The 18,708-nt window shown below is 39.4% G+C and overlaps 6 protein-coding genes and 1 pseudogene across 8 annotated transcripts; 5 read left to right on the forward strand and 2 right to left on the reverse strand.

Moving 5' to 3' along the window:
• The first annotated feature begins 202 nt into the window (after positions 1 to 202).
• On the forward strand, positions 203 to 2,350 carry LOC106438927 (probable galacturonosyltransferase 9). The gene is made up of 3 exons (XM_013880230.2): positions 203 to 500; positions 571 to 1,770; positions 1,856 to 2,350. The coding sequence occupies exons 1-3, from the start codon at positions 342 to 344 to the stop codon at positions 2,129 to 2,131; spliced, it is 1,635 nt and encodes a 544-aa protein (XP_013735684.2). The 5' UTR covers positions 203 to 341; the 3' UTR covers positions 2,132 to 2,350.
• LOC111213233 (UPF0496 protein At3g57100-like) lies at positions 2,228 to 5,513 on the reverse strand. The gene has a single exon (XM_048750038.1). It carries the CDS (start codon positions 3,561 to 3,563, stop codon positions 2,541 to 2,543), a length of 1,023 nt encoding a protein of 340 aa, XP_048605995.1. The 5' UTR covers positions 3,564 to 5,513; the 3' UTR covers positions 2,228 to 2,540.
• A 427-nt stretch (positions 5,514 to 5,940) lies between these two features.
• LOC111213237 (zinc finger protein CONSTANS-LIKE 2) lies at positions 5,941 to 6,998 on the reverse strand. The gene has a single exon (XM_048750039.1). The coding sequence runs from the start codon at positions 6,884 to 6,886 to the stop codon at positions 6,089 to 6,091; it is 798 nt and encodes a 265-aa protein (XP_048605996.1). The 5' UTR covers positions 6,887 to 6,998; the 3' UTR covers positions 5,941 to 6,088.
• A 1,536-nt stretch (positions 6,999 to 8,534) lies between these two features.
• LOC111213234 lies at positions 8,535 to 10,603 on the forward strand (annotated as a pseudogene).
• On the forward strand, positions 10,501 to 13,271 carry LOC111213235 (ecotropic viral integration site 5 protein homolog). 3 transcript variants are annotated; one of them, XM_022714933.2, is made up of 10 exons: positions 10,501 to 10,692; positions 10,791 to 10,837; positions 11,008 to 11,169; positions 11,260 to 11,455; positions 11,530 to 11,700; positions 11,789 to 11,905; positions 12,150 to 12,347; positions 12,430 to 12,489; positions 12,571 to 12,669; positions 12,925 to 13,271. In XM_022714933.2, the coding sequence occupies exons 3-10, from the start codon at positions 11,030 to 11,032 to the stop codon at positions 12,991 to 12,993; spliced, it is 1,050 nt and encodes a 349-aa protein (XP_022570654.1). In that variant the 5' UTR covers positions 10,501 to 10,692; positions 10,791 to 10,837; positions 11,008 to 11,029; the 3' UTR covers positions 12,994 to 13,271. The 3 variants fall into 3 exon arrangements, with proteins under 3 accessions (XP_022570654.1, XP_022570657.1, XP_022570655.1); XM_022714936.2 differs by having other exon boundaries at positions 10,614 to 10,692; positions 11,020 to 11,169; XM_022714934.2 differs by having other exon boundaries at positions 10,627 to 10,837; positions 11,020 to 11,169.
• Positions 13,272 to 13,871: 600 nt separating this feature from the next.
• LOC106438934 (S-adenosylmethionine decarboxylase proenzyme 3) lies at positions 13,872 to 16,293 on the forward strand. The gene is made up of 4 exons (XM_048750041.1): positions 13,872 to 14,110; positions 14,227 to 14,294; positions 14,638 to 14,792; positions 14,874 to 16,293. Exon 4 carries the CDS (start codon positions 15,027 to 15,029, stop codon positions 16,128 to 16,130), a length of 1,104 nt encoding a protein of 367 aa, XP_048605998.1. The 5' UTR covers positions 13,872 to 14,110; positions 14,227 to 14,294; positions 14,638 to 14,792; positions 14,874 to 15,026; the 3' UTR covers positions 16,131 to 16,293.
• Positions 16,294 to 17,813: 1,520 nt separating this feature from the next.
• On the forward strand, positions 17,814 to 18,450 carry LOC111213236 (stress-induced protein KIN2-like). The gene is made up of 3 exons (XM_022714937.2): positions 17,814 to 17,967; positions 18,068 to 18,136; positions 18,209 to 18,450. The coding sequence occupies exons 1-3, from the start codon at positions 17,908 to 17,910 to the stop codon at positions 18,287 to 18,289; spliced, it is 210 nt and encodes a 69-aa protein (XP_022570658.2). The 5' UTR covers positions 17,814 to 17,907; the 3' UTR covers positions 18,290 to 18,450.
• Positions 18,451 to 18,708: the final 258 nt, after the last annotated feature.

Consider the following 18,708-nt stretch of genomic DNA (forward strand, 5'->3'; position numbering starts at 1 on the left):
TGTTAGTTGATAATAATTCTACACAAACAATACTTTCAAGTATTAAAGCTGCTGGTTTCAAATACTTTGGTAATAAAATGTTAATGTCCTAAAGTATATAGGTGAGACTGGGGTTTTAATAATATTGAGAGTTTATATCTACACTATAAATTAGTAATTGTTTATTAAACCAATGATTAATGACATTAACGTGTCTTCTTCACTAAAATGTCTTTGAGATCTAATCCATAATCCATCCCATCACTCTCTAGAGGCTAATTCACACTCTACCGTGGGAAAGCAATAACCTCATCCCCATCTGAATTTAAATAAAATAACTGATTTGTAAAGGTGAAGGCTAAATGGCGGTGGCCTTCCGTGGAGGCCGGAACGGCGTCGGATCAGGACTCCGCAGTTTCTTCTCGTACCGTATCTTCATCTCCGCCTTGTTCTCTTTTCTCTTCCTCGCCACCTTCTCCGTCGTCCTCAACTCCTCTCGTCACCAACCTCACCTCGATCACGTAAGCTTCGATTCGTCGATCAAAATTTAAAATCAATCCTCTGAATCTGAGCTTCGATTTTTGGTTTTAGACATTGCCGAGGACGTTTCAATCGGATCCGTTGAAAACTAGGTTAGATCTGATACACAAGCAAGCGACCGATCACCTCACGCTTGTGAACGCATACGCTGCTTACGCTAGGAAGCTCAAGCTCGACGCGTCAAAGCAGCTTAAGCTCTTCGAAGATCTGGCGGTTAACTTCTCCGATCTGCAGGCCAAACCTGGATTGAAGCTCGAAAACGTGAACGCGATCGAGGAGGATGCGTTTCGGCAGATCGAGAAAGAGGTTAAAGATAAGGTGAAGACGGCGAGGATGATGATCGTTGAGTCTAAAGAGAGTTACGATACGCAGTTAAAGATCCAGAAGCTGAAGGATACGATCTTCGCCGTTCAAGAGCAGTTGACGAAAGCCAAGAAAAACGGCGCCGTTGCGAGCTTGATCTCGGCTAAGTCGGTTCCCAAGAGTCTTAACTGTTTGGCTATGAGGCTTGTTGGGGAGAGGATCTCTAACCCCGAGAAGTATAAGGATGCTCCGTTTGATTCGGCTGTGTTGGAGGATCCGAGTCTTTATCACTACGCGGTCTTCTCTGATAATGTGATCGCTGTTTCCGTTGTGGTGAGGTCGGTTGTGGTGAACGCCGAGGAGCCGTGGAAGCATGTGTTTCATGTGGTGACTGATAGGATGAATCTCGCGGCTATGAAGGTTTGGTTTAAGATGCGTCCTTTGGACCGTGGTGCTCGTGTTGAGATTAAATCGGTTGAGGAGTTTAAGTTCTTGAACTCTTCGTATGCGCCGGTCTTGAGGCAGCTTGAGTCTGCTAAGTTGCAGAAGTTTTACTTTGAGAACCAGGCGGAGAACGCGACTAGAGATGAACATAACATCAAGTTCAAGAACCCGAAGTATCTCTCGGTGTTGAACCATCTGAGATTCTACTTACCGGAGATGTATCCGAAGCTGAATAAGATCTTGTTCTTGGACGATGACGTTGTGGTGCAGAAGGATGTGACTGGGTTGTGGAAGATCAATTTGGATGGGAAGGTGAATGGAGCTGTTGAGACGTGCTTTGGCTCTTTTCATCGGTATGGTCAATACCTAAACTTCACTCATCCTCTGATCAAAGAGAGCTTTAACCCCAATGCTTGTGCTTGGGCCTTTGGGATGAATATATTTGATCTCAATGCTTGGAGGCGCGAGAAATGCACAGATCAATACCATTACTGGCAGAACTTGGTAAGCCCCATATCTTTCTTAGTAACTTATGCATTTCAAAAAATCTCTTTTATCTTGTGTTGATTGTGTGCTAATCTCTGAGCAGAATGAAGACAGAAGTCTCTGGAAATTAGGCACTCTGCCTCCGGGACTGATGACATTCTATTCAAAGACGAAATCACTGGACAAGTCCTGGCATGTGCTTGGGTTAGGCTACAACCCGGGAGTGAGCATGGACGAGATTAAAAAAGCAGCAGTGATACATTACAATGGGAACATGAAACCATGGCTAGACATTGCTATGAACCAATACAAGTCTCTCTGGACTAAATACGTCGACAACGAAATGGAGTTTGTGCAGATGTGCAATTTTGGTCTTTAAAGAAAGATATCGATGAAGAGGTAACCTCAAATCGATATATGTTCAGTCATTCAGGGCATTCTTTAGCTTATATACGTTTATCTTTTATATATTATATAGGGTTACAAAAGTGTTTTGCTTTGTTCTTTCTGTCATAGTTTTGTTCTTTATTTATATTTTGTGTAACTCTTTCACATCAAAAGCTTTATCCAAAACTACAATGTGTTAAGGTTTGTTTCATGCAAAGTTTTGACTTATGATTGAAACATTAAAGAGAAATGGATTAGGAAGATAATGAATTTTTATCATATGTTGATTTAGTTTCATTTTATTACTAAAATCATGATGAGCTAACTACTTTACAAAACACAATAAGATTTTATCATATGTTTGTATATCTACAAAAATAGTTAGAAATTCAACAAAGTTGTTATGACCGTTTCTCACCGCAAGACAGAAACTCAAAGATCCTGTCTCGAGTCAATGTACGTCCAAACTGCACAAACCCATCGCACCTTCCGGTCTCTCTGTCTAGGTCAACGAGCGTTGACTTCAATTTCTCCAGTTCCTCCTCCATCCCTCCCATAGCAAATGCCACAGACGACCGTTTATTCACGGCGATGTCCACCGTTAGTCTAATGGATCTCTCCACCGCCTCCAACATACTCACAAGTCTGCTCATCTTCTCAACCTCCTTGAGAGCCACCATCGTTTCCCTCTCCATCGACGTCACTGCTGTCTTTTCCCGTTTCAGAGTTTCCGACGACTCTCTCCACCTCGAAGCAGCAAAGTTAGTCACTGCTTCAACCGGTACAGGTACAAAGATACCCGCCACGATTTTTCCCACGGCCACTAGAGCGATCATCGCCGCCGCAACAACCGCTCTTCCTCCACGTAAACGTCTCAGCTTCTTGTCGATGTCCTTCATCGTAGACTCTAGTTTAACAATCATCGTGCCTAAGTCTCGGTGACAGATCTCAAGCTTCCTGAGAAACTCCCCGGAGATAAGATCACCGTCGTCTCTGAACTTAGTCAGATCTCGGAATGTTTTCCTGAAGCTAGCTTCTAAACCGCCGTAACCGTTCTTCTCCTCGTGGAAATCACGCAACGTCTCGTCGATCAAGAAGCACTCGTCCCGTTCGGCTCTCTCCAAGCACTTACGCAGAGACTCGCAGAGCTCGGTGACTGATTTGCTCGTGGTGAAATAATCGCTGAGAAGACGAAGCAGCTCGGGGTCATGGCGGAAGTCTGTCTGATGACACTCCATGAACATCTTCGAGACATCGTCGTCCATGTTTTCCATACAGTCGCTTAGTTTGCTTAGGTTTTCTTCTGATTGAGATTTGATCATCATCGTAGAGGAGGAGGGTCGTGGTAGGAAAGTCATCGCAGGGTAAACCGTTGAGATTCCTTGACGGAGACATTTACTCGAAAATATGGCGCGAAATTTCATCTTATTAGAACACACAAAGATCACTTAAGAGTTTATAGAGATGAACAAAAGTAACAGTAGCAATTCACAGAGATAAACGTGTACTGTTAGGTTGTGATATATAGATAAAGGATTTTTAACGTTAAAATCCATCAACTAAGTTTGTTTTGGGTAAAAACCTCCGAATTAAAGTATTTAACGTAAAAGATCCAAACTAACTTTATTTAATGAAGTAAACCCTAACAGCTCATAATTACCAATACTACCGGTAAATTTTTAGTTTAGAGGTTTCTACATTAAGTGGGTGTTATTGAATTAGTGCATTCAATGGAAATTAATAGAATTCAAATCTTAAGGGAAATCCACTGTTATTGGATTGAGTACTTGTTAGAGAGAATTCAAATCACCTGTTATTCAATCTTCATGAGATTTTATTGGAATTTAGTTTTAATGGAATTGAATGTAAAATTGTACGAAAGATAAGAGTAAACAAAATCTGACACTTAGGGGATGATTGGTTGGGGCTGTAGATGCTCTGGACAGCCAAAATTTAGTCTACAGCTATATATATCAACCAATCGAGCTTTGCTTTCCTTAAAAAACTCACAGCAAAAAAATCTCTGCAAAATCAAAATATGGCTGTAGAGAGCTTTATTTCCAAAGTAAAAAATTAGTGCTTTAGAAATCTACAGCAAGGAAAGCTACAACAAATAAATCTACAGATTAAATTTTACAGCAAAAAATATAAAGCTACAGCACTTACCAATCATCCCCTTATTGCTTGGATTTTGAGTTTCATCAAGTTCAACTTGGCAAAGTAATTAGAAAGCAAACCTGTTTGGATTAGGTTTTAATCTGAACCCAAATAAATGAAGATGCAGACAAAAACGGTTGAACTTAAACGTTTGAAACTGAATTTATTTTCCATTTGACTTACGATAAACTCCACTAAAATTCATCTTTATCTTGTAAAGAATCCAATCAAATCCACTGAAAGACTCTAATTACAGTTACATTGAATTCTATTGAATTCTTAATTCAATAACACAACATAGTTGAGGGGCTTTACCTTTAAAAGTAAAAAAAAATCAAAATTTTATAATATTATCTAAAAATTAGTAACTTAAATTTTTAAAATTGGCATTTTTAATTCTTTTTTGTAAATATATGAGTTTGACGTGTTTTTAACATCAACATTATATATGTATAAATTAAAAATGTAAAAACTGAGAAAATATAACAAAAATTATATAAAGAATTTAGACGCAGTAAGACTTTCTTCTCTAACTTCCGGATCAGACATATTCCAAGAGCACAAAATACTATGGCGGACAAGCGTGCAAGTGGTGCGAGGAGTTCTCCTTCAGCTATGTTATATGTCGATTCAATACTTTCTGTTTGGCTTTCTGAATCGCGCGGTTCAGTTACTTAGTTCTCGCTTATGTTGTCAAAAAAAAGTTACTAATTTTTAAATAATATTATAAAATTTTGATTTTTTTTGTTTTTTAAATTTTAATGGTAAAACCCCTCAACTATGTTTACTTAATGTAGAAACCCCTAAATTAAAGATTTACCGGTAGTAATGGTAATTATGATCTGTTAGGGTTTAATTCATTAAATAACGTTAGTTTGAGGGTTTTTTCATTAAATATTTAGTTTGAGGGTTTTTACCCAAAATAAACTTAGTTGAGGGGTTTTAACGTTGGAAATCCATAGAGAAAAGATAGAGTTAAATTTCCTTTTTTTCATTTTCGTAAAAGTTTCCATATTTCCTTTTTTCGTAGGTATTTCCATATTTTACTAAATATTTATTTTGTCCTTTTTATAAACATTTATCGTGTTCATTGTTTCCTTTTTCGTTTAAGAATTTCCTTTTTTGCGTTAAGTACAGCTGTAAATGATAAAACGGTAATTTTTCGTATTATTACACGAATAAAGTAACGAGGGTTGGTGTAATAATTGTCTTTCGTATTATTATTACAGATCGTAATTTCGGTTAAGTACAGCACTAGTTTTGTATTGCATGTATCGATTACGTATTGGCCAAGTTTGACTCTTTATCTCATCACTTACCAGTTACCCTGTTTTGATATGACTTCTTTGTTCTATCTGAGGTTTGTGAGGTGTTTTCTTTTTCTTTTGTCAACAGAGAGAAGACGAAGAAGAAGAGGAAGACAATGGCTGTTTCAACCAACTAAAATAGGTTTAGCTGGACATGGCTGTGATGGGTCAGAAACTTAGCTCTCAACATTGCTGAGAAAGGCTTTCCAACCTCTGTTTACAACATAACAACTACTAAAGTTGACGAGACCGTTGAAATCATTTTTTATTATATTCTTATTACAGCTCTACCCCATATCTCTTTCTTGTGGTAACAATCCAGTCAGGCACCGTTCCAGAGGATAACATTTCACATATGATAGGATTTTAATTTCTACAAAATTCACAAAACCAAAGGATCCACACGTGAAACAGTGGTAATATAATAAAATCCAAACTAGGATTAATTTACAGCATGCAATCTAGCTCATCTCTGCCGTAAGAGTTCAGAATGAAGGAACAATTCCATATCCGGCCATTAGAGATGTTGAAAAGAGTTGTTCTGCATCAGCTTCAGTTTCCATCCTCTTTGCAAAGCGCCCCTTGATCCGTGGTCTTACCTCTGCATAAGCTTTTCTTGAAGCATACCTTATTGTCTTCTCGAACTTCCTCCTCTTCTTCTTCTCTCTGTATCTCAGGACCCTAGCCGCCCTTTCTGCTGGAGTTAGCTGTTGAGTAGGTGGGCCAGATAGTTGGTCTTTCGTCTCTTTAGGCTCTCGTGGGTGTTGGACTGTTGTGTCACTCTCTGATGGTTCTGGCACAACACTGATGTCCATCATGGAACCATTGTAGTTGTAGTCAGCTCCTGTTGAGCAACCATAGTTGTTACCCAAATGAAAGTTGTGATGCCTTAGTTGCAACTGACTTGTTGTGTCTTCAACTTGAAGTGGCACAACTCCATCTTCTCCACCATAGATCCTCTCGTAGTGACTGTGCTGATCTTCCAACTGGTTGTCTATGTTGGAGCTGTAGTCAACAAGATCAAGATACTCAACACCAAATAAGAACCCATTGTTGTGACTATCACCGTCTTTCCCTAGATTAAGCATCAACCACGAAGCCACCTCTCTATCATCCTCATCGTCAGCTTTACCCCCCACAAAGCCACTCTCGTTGGTCTCTTCTTTCAACATAATAAAGACTAAACACTCTGTTAGTGTATTTACAAAGGAGGGAAGGCTAATGAGACTGTTATATAGAATATTGGAGGTGAACACTTGGCGCATAGTTAGTGGTTGGATCATCTTGTGGTTGTCTGAAGTTTGAAGTAAGGATATGCATTAATGATGAGAAAGTCTTGTCTTATATCATTGGCAAAGGAGAAGAAATCTACACCAAGTATATATATCTTCTCTTCCTTTGTATAGCTTTCCTTCTTCATGGGATTGGGACCACCCTCATGAGTTGACGTGGATGATCATGTTTAAAGATTCTCAAAAGAGCTTAGTGTTCACGAGAGTGTGGCTAGTGTTTTACCAATTTGCTAACGATTACTTATTTCATTACTCATAAGTGATCAGGAGATTAGATTACAAACTGTTACACCTCTTTTGGTTAAAAGGTAGAGTAAAGAATTTAGACATTATTTTTTCAAAAAAAAAAACTTTGGCATTATCCCCTTCTTGAAACTCTATAAATGTGAATGCTATGCTATAAATATTTTTAAAAATACTACGGATTTTTACTCTATTTGTTTAGAAATTTATATATGTTGAGAAAACTATATTATATTTTTATATATCTATATCAACTTCAGCTCACTTCTTGTTTGAATTTAATGGTAAATCATGCATAAACTATTTATTATTTGCAAGTGAAGTTTCTTTGGTCAGTTATTTTGGTTAAATGTTCATTAATGTATCTATACTATAAGTTTTAGAAAAAAAAAGATTTATTATCAATTATACAATATTCATTAAAAAAAATTTACGTAAAATCTTTAATAATTTAGTAGAACCGTTAGACATAATTTTATTTTGTAAAATTACTCAGTTTAATATAATAGAACCATCATATGTAAACCTTCATAAAATAAAATTTTAGGTATTATAATTCTCATAAATTTTAACAGGATAACGTTGTTCTTTTTTTCGACGCTGCGATCAGCGGCGGTATAAAATAAATGCACTATGATGTTCAGTGTTTTCGACGCCATGACTGCAGATGTAAGACGCAGCGGTGACCATTGACGCTGAAATTTCGTGTCCGATTTATTTATTATTTTTGGCCGCGGCGATTGAAAAAAAATTGTTTTTGTCTCGTCCGCCGTGAATTTGCCATGGGAATAGATGTGGTTTCCGGTCGCTAATGCTGATCGCAGCGTCAGACAAAAGAACATGGGTGATGAGCTGTCACTAAACTAGAATAAGAGAGAAGATAAAGAACTGGGAATGGGCGCCTGGCGCCTGGCGCCTGGTTGCTTGTTTACCAAGCCATCCTGGAAAGCTCCTCCTCTAGTTCGATAATCTATATGTAATCTTCAATTATACAATATTCATAGAAATTTTTTTACGTAAGAACAGGATTATCGGGAGAGGGAAAAAGATTTTTAGTGGGATTTTTTGGTGGGGGGTCCACAAAAAAAAATCGGTTACAATAAAAAATAAAAATAAAAAATAAAAAACCCCACGTGGGTTTTAGCGTTAATCATAGCCTAAAACCTTTAATAATTTAGTAGAACCGTTAGACATAATTTTCTTTATAAACGACTCAGTTTAATACAATAGAACCATCATATATATTCATATGTAAACCTTCATAAAATAAAATTGTAGGTATTATAATTCTCATAAATTTTAACAGGATAATAACATTTGAAATGGATTCATTTCACACCAAAAAGCATTATTGACGGAATAACATGTTAAAAGACTTCGATGGGCTAATATCGAGAAGCAAAAACCCATGGGCTTTCAAAGGTTATTGTGTGTCAGCATCGTTTCCTTCGATTTTGATAATCCGAAACTCTTCAAATTCCCTCCGAATCTTTCTCAGAGACGCTCTCACTCTCAGACACGATGACTCCGCCACTGCTGAAGCTCGCGGTCGTCAAGGGCCCAAGAGAAGGCGAATCTTTCGAATACAAACCCGGATCCACTATCCGGATCGGCCGATTCGTTCGTGGGAACGAAATCGCCATCAAAGACGCCGGAATCTCCACCAAACACCTCCGAATCGTCTCCGATTCCGAGAACTGGATAATCCACGACCTCGGATCTTCCAACGGCACCATGCTCAACTCTGAATCTCTCGACGCAGACGCTCCCGCTACTCTCCGCCACGGAGACGAAATCAAGCTCGGTGAGTATACTTCCATCGTAGTGAGCTTCGAGACTGATGTTCAGGCGGAGGAGGAGGAGGTGGAGCCTAAGCTTCCCCCGAGGCCGAGAAGGAATACGATACGCCTCCCTGTTTCGGATCCGGATCCGGTTCAGGAGAAACCAACGCAGCCTGAACCGCCGAAGAGAGGTAGGGCTACGAGAAGTAAAGTAGCGATTACAAAGGAGGAAGAAGAAGCGGCGGTTGCGGTGGAGAAGAAGGGAAACTCTAGGGCTCGGGGAGGTAAGAAGAAGAACGCCGAGGCGGTTTTGGATTCAAACAAATTGGAGATTGAGGATACACCGAAGGGAGTGGAGATCTCAGCGATGAAGAGAGGGACGAGGAGCAGCAGGCAGGTTGGGAATGTAAAGAGTGAGGATACTGCTTTAGAGGAGATGAGAAGAACTACGAGAAGTAAGAGGAAAGAGATTGGTGGAGATGATTCTTTTCTGGATTTGGATATGGTTCTGAGCCAAGCCCGTGCTAACAAGAAGAAAGTGGAGAAGAAGAGCGTTGTAGGAGAGATGGAAGCTAGAGATGAGGATGTTGAAGCTCATAAAGGTCGCAGTGAAACTAGTGATAAAGAAGATGAGGCACCTAAGAGGGCAGAGCAGGTGGAGGTTGAGTCAAGAAAGAGCACATTAGGAGAAGAGGATGTTGAACAAGATAAGGAAAATGATATGGATGTTGAAGCTCAGAAAGGTCGCAGTGAAACTAGTGATAAAGAAGATGAGGCACCTAAGAGGGCAGAGCAGGTGGAGATTGAGTCAAGAAAGAGCACATTAGGAGAAGAGGATGTTGAACAAGATAAGGAAAATGATATGGATGTTGAAGCTCAGAAAGGTCGCAGTGAAACTAGTGATAAAGAAGATGAGGCACCTAAGAGGGCAGAGCAGGTGGAGATTGAGTCAAGAAAGAGCACATTAGGAGAAGAGGATGTTGAACAAGATAGGAAAATGTAATGGATGTTAGTGAAACAAGTGATAAAGATGATGAGACGTCTAAGAGGGCCGAGACTGAGTCAGGGAAGAGCTCGTTGGGAGAAAATGGAGAGGCAGAGAACTTGCAAGATGCAGTTGAAGAGGAAGGAGACTGTAATAGCGTTGAGGCTGGAGTTGAGACATCAGATGGAGAGTGTGAAGAAGAAGAAGAAAAGGCTGAGCAGGAATCGAGGAATGTAGTTGAGAAGGTGGATTTAGAGAAGATGACACTAGGAGACTGGTTTGAATACATGAAGGTGTACATGCGGAAAAAGATAATGGATGAGACAGAGGAGATGATAGAGGGCATGAGAGCTAAATCTCGGAGAGTTCACCAGTATACTGCAGAGCAGAAGCAAGCACAGGGCAAAGAAATGGATGTGTAGAGTTTAATTTAGACCCATCCCCGTGAGAGAGAACTATGACCCTCCTTATTAAAGTTAGGTAGCCAACATCTCTTTTCTTATCTCTTTGTATGAGATTGCTTCAAAGCAAAGCACCTGCATCTAATATATAACTCGATTTGGTGCTTGATTTTACTCGTTTTAGAAATAGGAAGATGTTTACATTAGTTGTCACGAAGCTTTAAGAAAGTTGGCGCCAGATCATCAAAGATATTTATCACTAGTAAAAAAATAAAGAGGATTAATTAAGATTCTCAACGGCGTCGTTTCGTGCGGGTTGCACTGTTCTTTTCTCTTCCTTTTGGCTCACAACATTTTCTCCGATCGGATGAAAACTTCAACGGATTGGTATGAGCTCCTGAACGTTGTAATTTATTTCGTTTTCGTTATCTTCTTCGATTCCGTCTCGAATTTTGAATTGATGATTCTCCTTATTTCATCGGAAGCATCGAGGATTTGGAGATTACGAATCTTTTGATCCGATCAAACGTTGGTGAGTGTTAATCGTGTTTCCTCTTTCACTGTAGTGTGTGGGTCTTCTTCGTTTAGTAAGCTAAGAGCAGATATGTCCTCGGAATATTAATTTTAGTGAATGTCTTGGATTTGAGTTTTTTTTTTTTGAATGTTCTATTCTGTTAATGAATTTGATCACAATCTTGTTAGGAGCCTCTTCAGACAAAGTAGAATGAGTAGAAAAAGAACAGAAAATGACACTGAGTCAGGATCAGGAACAGCCACTCCGGTGGATAGATTCGGGTTCCTGAAGCAAGAACATGCCAGCAAGGCTAGAACAACAGCAACATCATCATCCACTGACCAGGACAGGTATATATATATGTCCTGAGGATGAAATTGAGTTTTAAGAGCTTCCCAGAGAGAGAGATGGTAATGATAGTGTTGTTGTTCGTTACATAGAGAGGAGAGAAAAGTGAGGAAATGGAGGAAGATGATTGGGGTTGGAGGTAGCGACTGGAAGCATTACGTTAGAAGGAAACCTAACGTTGTCAAGAGGCGTATACGCAAAGGGATCCCTGATTGTTTAAGAGGTCTTGTTTGGCAGTTGATCTCTGGAAGCCGCGACCTTTTGCTTATGAATCCTGGTGTTTATGAGGTGACTTTCTCTGTTTTATATATCGTTACATTGTTTGCTCTCATGAGGAAATCTAACTAAATTTTACTATGCAGCAATTGGTGATTTATGAGACATCGGCATCAGAACTTGATATCATTCGAGACATATCACGTACTTTCCCGTCCCATGTTTTCTTTCAGAAGAGACATGGGCCTGGACAAAGATCGTTGTACAATGTTCTTAAGGCCTACTCTGTTTATGACAGAGATGTTGGATATGTTCAGGTCTATCCTCCTATATATATATATATATCTCTTGTTTCTTATTTTCTGATTGTAAGGTACTAAGATTCATGTTTCTGATAACTTTCAGGGGATGGGTTTTATAGCCGGTCTGTTGCTTCTCTATATGAGCGAAGAAGATGCCTTCTGGTTATTAGTTGCGTTACTCAAAGGAGCTGTTCATGCTCCTATGGAAGGATTGTACCATGTAAGTCTTGTAGTGATTTAGAGGAAAAAGAACTTAAGAATGCCTGAATTAGAAGTTTGTGATTCTTTATGAAAATTATCATTTTTTATCCAATAATAAAGGATGTTGTCCTGATCTTACTTCGTTCCTGTCGTGATTTTGAAGTTAGTTGATGTCTTAGTGTCAACATTTCATCTATTTTTATTTGATTACATAGGTTATGGTATTCGATAGTCTAAGAGCCATTGCTTGTGGTGTAATGTAGGCAGGGCTTCCTCTTGTACAACAATACCTGTTTCAGTTAGAAAGCTTGGTAAAGGAGCTAATCCCAAAGCTCGGAGAACATTTTACTCAAGAGATGATCAATCCGAGTATGTATGCAAGCCAATGGTTCATCACCGTCTTCTCTTATTCGTTTCCTTTTCCTTTGGCTCTTCGGATATGGGATGTGTTTCTCTCTGAGGTAAATTTTAAAAATCTCTTTCAAGACTTTGCTGTGACCAAAGTCTTGTTCATTTTATTTTCTTTGGTCATTGTTTCTTTAGGGAGTTAAAATAGTGTTCAAAGTGGGCTTAGCATTGTTGAAGTATTGCCAAGATGAGCTGGTGAGTGGAGTTATCCTTGCGAGCTGCAAGTTGACAGTTTTTTTTTTGTTTCTCTAATTGTATCTTATATAAACTCTGCAGGTAAAATTACCGTTTGAGAAACTCATACATGCTCTGAAAACATTCCCTGAAGATGCAATGAATCCGGATACCTTGCTTCCATTGGCCTACCCCATCAAGGTTCTCTCTTTCTCTTTCGAAGAATGAAAGCTTACTCTAATTGTCTTCTGATTTAAATAGCTCTAGAACTTCTAACAGACAGTGAATGAATCAGATTTGCGATCTTACTTCTAGTGATTAACTTGATAGACAATTATTCAACTTCTAGTGAACAATGGAGAAGGCATTGATGTTGTTAATTATGCGTGTTAAATTTCAGAACTTTCCTGAGTTGATTAACAACTGTGGTGTGTTAAATGCTATGTTCATCCTCAGGTATCAAAGCGTTTGGAAGAACTGAAAGTGGACTATGAGAAGACTATTGCCAAACCTGTTCAACCATAAGAAAACCGGTTTGACTAATAACCTGTACACATCAGCTTGGATTCAAATTCTTTACTCCTCCCTTATCTTTATCTTATTGGAATGTATTCTTTCTATCATCATATTGGTCAAGTTGGGTGGGAATCTCTTTATCAGACACCCTCTGATTCTTCTTAGCAACTTCTGGGAAAGAAGAAGAAGGTATATGTCCCACCCACCTTTGTGTAGGTATAGTGACTTGTGCTTGTAAAAAAATCTCATTATTATTTATGTGAAAAAGGTAAATCATGCTGTTTAAATTTTTTTGTTAATAAAAAGCATATGCTTTGTACAATTTTTTAAAAAAGAATTAATTCCTTTGTACAATTTTTTAAAAAAGAATTAATTCTACTTTTTGATTAGAATAATTACTTGTTGATTGGACCAACTTTTACATTACAAATGGGGGCATGGAGTGAGTCACGGGAGGGTCCTCCTTTATTGTCATTTAGCGGAAAGGCCTTTGAGAATAGAAAATAGAATTTGATTCGCTGGGCCTACGTTACGTGACGGCTCACCTCGAGTTATCCGCTCAAACGGTGCACGTATCTCAACACGTGTCGTTTATTGATTGGTTGATATTTCTCTGGCTTTAGCGTAATCTAGTAATAATGTTGTTTTATTCTATAGGCTGAAGATAATGTCAAAAATAGATGTTCAAAACAAATCTAGAATTAAATAATTTAGCTAGTGGCAGCTGGAAAAGATAATTAAATACTACAAAAGTTTATTTTATAAAGATTTGTTGCTTAATTTATCTGTGGTCAAGATTCAAGAAGACCGTTTCCACATACTAAAAAGGGCTTATAGGTAATATTGGTAAAAAAAAACGGCAAATTGTGGAGAAAAACAAAAGTAAAAATCAACGGCTCAGGAGAGAGCGTTACGCATTTGTAACGCGGAAACCTTTAATATTAAGGTTAAAAGGGTAAAAACGTAAAAGCAAGTCGTTAGGGCTGGGTGTTGCTATATAAAGAACCGTCTCTACGTTTGCTTTTTCCTTCACGAACGCTCTCTCATTGCCTTCATCATTACCAAATCATAATACAAATCGTCTTTCCTCAAAATTAGGGTTTTCTCTTCCGATCATCTGTACCTGGTGAGCTTTTGTAGATCTCTTGTTTCTCAATTCGTCTTTCGTAGATCGGGTAGTTGTTATCTTTCACGAAATTGTTATCTTTAACGAAGAATCCCTCGGTTTGTTTTGACTTTCAGGTTTCGTTCGTTATCTGGAAAGAAAGGATTCGTTAATTCGTGGTCTAGATCTAAAAATTCATATATATGTAAGCATCTCTAACGTCTGACCTTGGATTTACACACATAATTTTGGTTTTTTGTGTGAGAGATTCAATTTGAGCTATGTTGATATTCAATTATATGTTATGATTCTGGATCGAATAACTTTGGTTTTGATTGACATATATAGATAAACAATCTCCAGCTGTAATCTAATCTAATTAAACAATTTAATCATTTGTCTCATCTGATTACGTTTATTTGAGATCTGTTAGTTCTTTGTTGAACTTGGTTCCTCCATAGTTTGTTCTTGTAATTGTTTGAACATTGGATAATCTTCTCTTGGTTTCCTGTCTAGCTAACCGTATGGTTTGTTTCTTGCAATTGCAGAACGCGTGAATGAGATTATGATGGAATCGAAAGGTGGTAATAAAAAGTCGTCGTCAAGTAGTTCCTTATTTTACGAAGCTCCCCTCGGTTACAGCATTGAAGACGTTCGCCCCAACGGTGGAATCAAGAAATTCAAATCTTCTGTCTACTCCAACGTAAAGCTTCTTCCCTTCATTTTATTTTTACTCTCTCCTTTCATGACAGTATCTTAACGATGTTTATTGTTTTATTTGCAGTGCGCTAAGAGGCCATCCTGAGTTGTAGCGTGCACCGAGTCCTCCTGCTATAGTTATAGCTTTTTTATAATTTCCAGTTTATAATTTACTTTCTTCTTCTAAGCTCCGTTTCTGCTTGGTTCCCTACTCCCATCGTTCTCTCCTCCTACTACAATGGCCTTATCTGCAATCGGTTTCGAAGGCTACGAGAAGCGCCTCGAGGTCTCTTTCTTCGAGCCTAGCTTCTTCCAAGACTCCAAGGGACTTGGTCTCCGTGCTCTGACCAGGTCCCAGCTTGACGAGATACTCACTCCTGCTGCTTGCGAGATCGTTTCCTCTCTCTCCAACGATCATTTGGACTCTTACGTCCTCTCTGAGTCCAGCTTCTTTGTCTACCCTTACAAAGTCATCATCAAGACTTGTGGCACCACCAAGCTCCTCCTCTCCATCCCGCCGCTTCTTAAGCTGGCCGGTGAGCTTTACCTGAATGTCAAGTCTGTCAAGTACACTCGCGGCTCCTTCCTCTGCCCTGGAGGCCAGCCTTTTCCTCACAGGAGCTTCTCTGAAGAAGTCTCTGTTCTCGATGGTCACTTTACTAAGCTGGGCTTGAACAGCGTTGCCTACTTGATGGGTAATGATGATGAGACTAGGAAATGGCATGTCTATGCTGCCTCTGCTCAGACCTCCAGCGACTGCAACAGCAATGTCTACACGCTCGAGATGTGCATGACTGGTCTTGACAAGGAGAAAGCCTCTGTCTTCTACAAGAATGAAACTGGTGGGGAGAATGGATCAATGACCGACAACTCTGGAATCAGAAAGATCCTCCCCAAGTCCCAGATCTGCGACTTTGAGTTCGAGCCCTGTGGCTACTCTATGAACTCCGTTGAAGGAGATGCGATCTCCACTATCCACGTGACCCCTGAGGATGGGTTTAGCTACGCTAGCTTCGAAGCTGTGGGTTATGACTTCAACACTCTCGACCTGAGCCAGCTTGTGACGAGGGTTCTGTGTTGCTTTGAGCCGAAGCAATTCTCTGTGGCTGTGCACTCGAGCGTTGGAGCGAACGCGTACAAGCCGGAGATCAGTGTGGACTTGGAAGACTATGGGTGCAGAGAGAGGACATTTGAGACTCTAGGGGAAGAGAGTGGGACGGTTATGTATCAGACGTTTGAGAAGCTTGGCAAGTACTGTGGATCGCCTAGATCTACCTTGAAGTGTGAGTGGAGCAGCAACAATAGCTGCAGCAGCGAGGACGAGAAGGACGAGGGAATCTAGCAGAACTATTTATGAGCTTTCTGTTTTATGCATTTTTTTTATATAATTGTAATGAATAAAATGACTTGTGAAGTTGAGGTACTCTCCTTCATAAGCATGTGTGCTTTGTGTTTCGTACTGTTGTTATGTTTGGATCTTTAATATATGAAAGACTATTATGATTTACGCTTTCTTACATTACTCTCGTGTTTTCTAGGGTTGTCACGATTGAATGAAGAAACAAACTAGAGGACCATTAGTTTGCATCAATACAGTACAATCGTGGGTGTTCCTTATAAGACTCGCCCAATGTTCCTATTCTTGATCGTTCACTTTATCGTCAAGAGTGTAACATTGAACAATGCCCACTGGCTCTTAGAGAAGCTGATAGAGATGAGAGATAGCGTTGATGAACCTGGTGTTTATCTCACGAATCTTGTTGTACATCTCAAGTTCCTCGAACGCCATCTTTAATCACACTCCCATTTCAATAACTTGTGAGTCATTGGCCACATAAATCTAAGCTTGCATGTAAAGTTTAACGATGTTATTTATCAAACTTTTAAATCTTATTTTCTAGCAACAAAAGAATTATTCGTTCCTCCAATACAATAAGTAAAAAAAACCATGTGCATTACAGCGAGAAATGGGATAAGGGTTTTTCTCTCCTTCTCCTCTGTTCTCTCTTATCCATCTTTTACAGAGGGAAGTGATGAGACGAAACCTCAGGCCGGTGTTATCCGGCGTAACTTCACCCTTTTGGGTCTCTCTTCCGGCGTCGCACATTCTTTGGTGGTCGGCTGGCTTTTGGTTCTGGCGTCAACGCTTTTTTCTTCAGGTGTTTGGCGGCCGGCTTTAGTCTCTGCGTCGCACCTTATCCTCCGGTGCTGACGGCAGCTTTGTATCCGGAAGTTTCCGGTTTGTCTACTCTTTCCGCTTGAGCTTTTCCTGATTTGACAGAGCTTTGTTCTCAGATCTGATTGTGAATCAGATTCTTAATCTTAATCGCATGCAGTTGAAGCGTTTTCTCTAAGCAGAGACCGTTTGGCTTAGTCTTTGGTACGACGGTGGTTCTGCTACTGGATTTACTCTCGGCGGTGTCGATTGAGGTTTCCGGTGGTTGAAGGTCCGGTGTTGAAGATTAAGGAGTTGTTATCAAAGTCTTATCACTTCCAATCATTGTCTTCGGCGGTTTCCATTGAACGGGTCCTGTTTCCGGTGTGTCCGGTGGAATGCCGATTTGAATTCCGACGATGACATGCAGGTCGGTGAAGAATGGTGGCGCCTTCGCTTGGCACGTGTCCCTTCTGCGCATGACATGCGCTTATCGTTTTACATGATATCAGCTTCCTCATTTTCTTCCTTTGGACTCTTTTCTTGGTTGGGCCGTTTTGGGCCGTTTGGTTTTGTTTTAGTATGGTTGGGCTTTGATGGCTTCAATCTTGTAAAATCATCTTTGGGCTTTTGCCATTATAATAAAGATGACAAAAAAAAAAAAAAAAAAACCATGTGTTTTGGGATGAGAGATCGAGAGAACCACGTACTAGTTTACTACTACTACGTAAGAAGCCTTTATGTCCTGGTCAAACGGTTAACTAACACGTGGATACACCACCTACCGACGGAGGCAGCGATCTCGAACCAAGCCTCGTGTCCTCAACACGTGGAGGCATACAAGCACGTCCCTTCTAATTATAAATAACAACCCGAAACTAACACTTTTGCATCATCAACATACAAACAACCAAACAATCAAAGTACCAAATTAGGTTTTAGCAAAAACGAGAGAGAGAAAGAAATGGCAGACAACAAGCAAAACATGAGCTACCAAGCCGGTCAAGCCACTGGCCAGACTAAGGTCTCTCTCTTTCTTTTAGATATTGCACTAAACAAGTTTTGTTAAGCTAAACAAATTTGGCAAAAATGTTGTTGTTATATACTGTTAATGTGTTACACAGGAGAAGGCAAGTGGTATGATGGACAAGGCCAAAGATGCTGCTGCTTCAGCTCAAGACTCCATGCAACAGGTTCACTTTGATTTCTCAATCTCTCGTAGTTATACACTTATACGGTCCTAACCATAAAGGTGCAATTAATAGGCTGGGCAACAGATGAAGCAGAAGGCACAAGGAGCTACTGATGCGGTAAAGGACAAAACCGGCATGAACAAGAACACCTAAACAACTTTCATTTTCCTTTCTAATCTAATTCCTCTCTTGGAGTTATTTAATAAAATTGGGAAGGAGGGGTGATTCTCATTCCTGTGTTCTTCTGATGTTATAATTTCCCTTTTTGTATGTTTATGTAATCTTCTCAAATAATTAATAAAATCTCAGTTTTCTAATGTGAAATCATTATAAGAACACACAGAGAGGAATCAAGAAATATATAACTCAAATAATTAGTTAAACAAGTGAAAAACATAATGTGAAATCATGGTTGAATCACAGTAATATAACTCACAAAATTCAAAGGCATTGTATATACTATATAGTGATCAGTGAAAAAGAGTGAGACATTTTAGTGATAAATGTTGGTGATTATCGATCAAATTGAGAAAGTCGTAGCTAAAATCGAAAACTACAATAAGTTGTGGGAT

This window comes from Brassica napus, chromosome C3 (assembly GCF_020379485.1).
Source record: "Brassica napus cultivar Da-Ae chromosome C3, Da-Ae, whole genome shotgun sequence".
Lineage (NCBI taxonomy): Eukaryota > Viridiplantae > Streptophyta > Magnoliopsida > Brassicales > Brassicaceae > Brassica > Brassica napus.

What these genes read in the sequence shown, in the direction of transcription:
- LOC106438927 (XM_013880230.2), top strand. Translation starts at nt 342, where the DNA reads ATGGCGGTGGCCTTCCGTGGAGGCCGGAACGGCGTCGGATCAGGACTC. An exon ending in ACCAACCTCACCTCGATCAC is followed by an intron (nt 501 to 570) that starts GTAAGCTTCGAT and finishes TTTTGGTTTTAG; the next exon opens with ACATTGCCGAGGACGTTTCA. An exon ending in ACCATTACTGGCAGAACTTG is followed by an intron (nt 1,771 to 1,855) that starts GTAAGCCCCATA and finishes ATCTCTGAGCAG; the next exon opens with AATGAAGACAGAAGTCTCTG.
- LOC111213233 (XM_048750038.1), bottom strand. Translation starts at nt 3,563, where the DNA reads ATGAAATTTCGCGCCATATTTTCGAGTAAATGTCTCCGTCAAGGAATC.
- LOC111213237 (XM_048750039.1), bottom strand. Translation starts at nt 6,886, where the DNA reads ATGATCCAACCACTAACTATGCGCCAAGTGTTCACCTCCAATATTCTA.
- LOC111213235 (XM_022714933.2), top strand. Translation starts at nt 11,030, where the DNA reads ATGAGTAGAAAAAGAACAGAAAATGACACTGAGTCAGGATCAGGAACA. An exon ending in TCATCCACTGACCAGGACAG is followed by an intron (nt 11,170 to 11,259) that starts GTATATATATAT and finishes TTCGTTACATAG; the next exon opens with AGAGGAGAGAAAAGTGAGGA. An exon ending in GGGATGTGTTTCTCTCTGAG is followed by an intron (nt 12,348 to 12,429) that starts GTAAATTTTAAA and finishes TTGTTTCTTTAG; the next exon opens with GGAGTTAAAATAGTGTTCAA.
- LOC106438934 (XM_048750041.1), top strand. Translation starts at nt 15,027, where the DNA reads ATGGCCTTATCTGCAATCGGTTTCGAAGGCTACGAGAAGCGCCTCGAG.
- LOC111213236 (XM_022714937.2), top strand. Translation starts at nt 17,908, where the DNA reads ATGGCAGACAACAAGCAAAACATGAGCTACCAAGCCGGTCAAGCCACT. An exon ending in AAGCCACTGGCCAGACTAAG is followed by an intron (nt 17,968 to 18,067) that starts GTCTCTCTCTTT and finishes TGTGTTACACAG; the next exon opens with GAGAAGGCAAGTGGTATGAT. An exon ending in CTCAAGACTCCATGCAACAG is followed by an intron (nt 18,137 to 18,208) that starts GTTCACTTTGAT and finishes TGCAATTAATAG; the next exon opens with GCTGGGCAACAGATGAAGCA.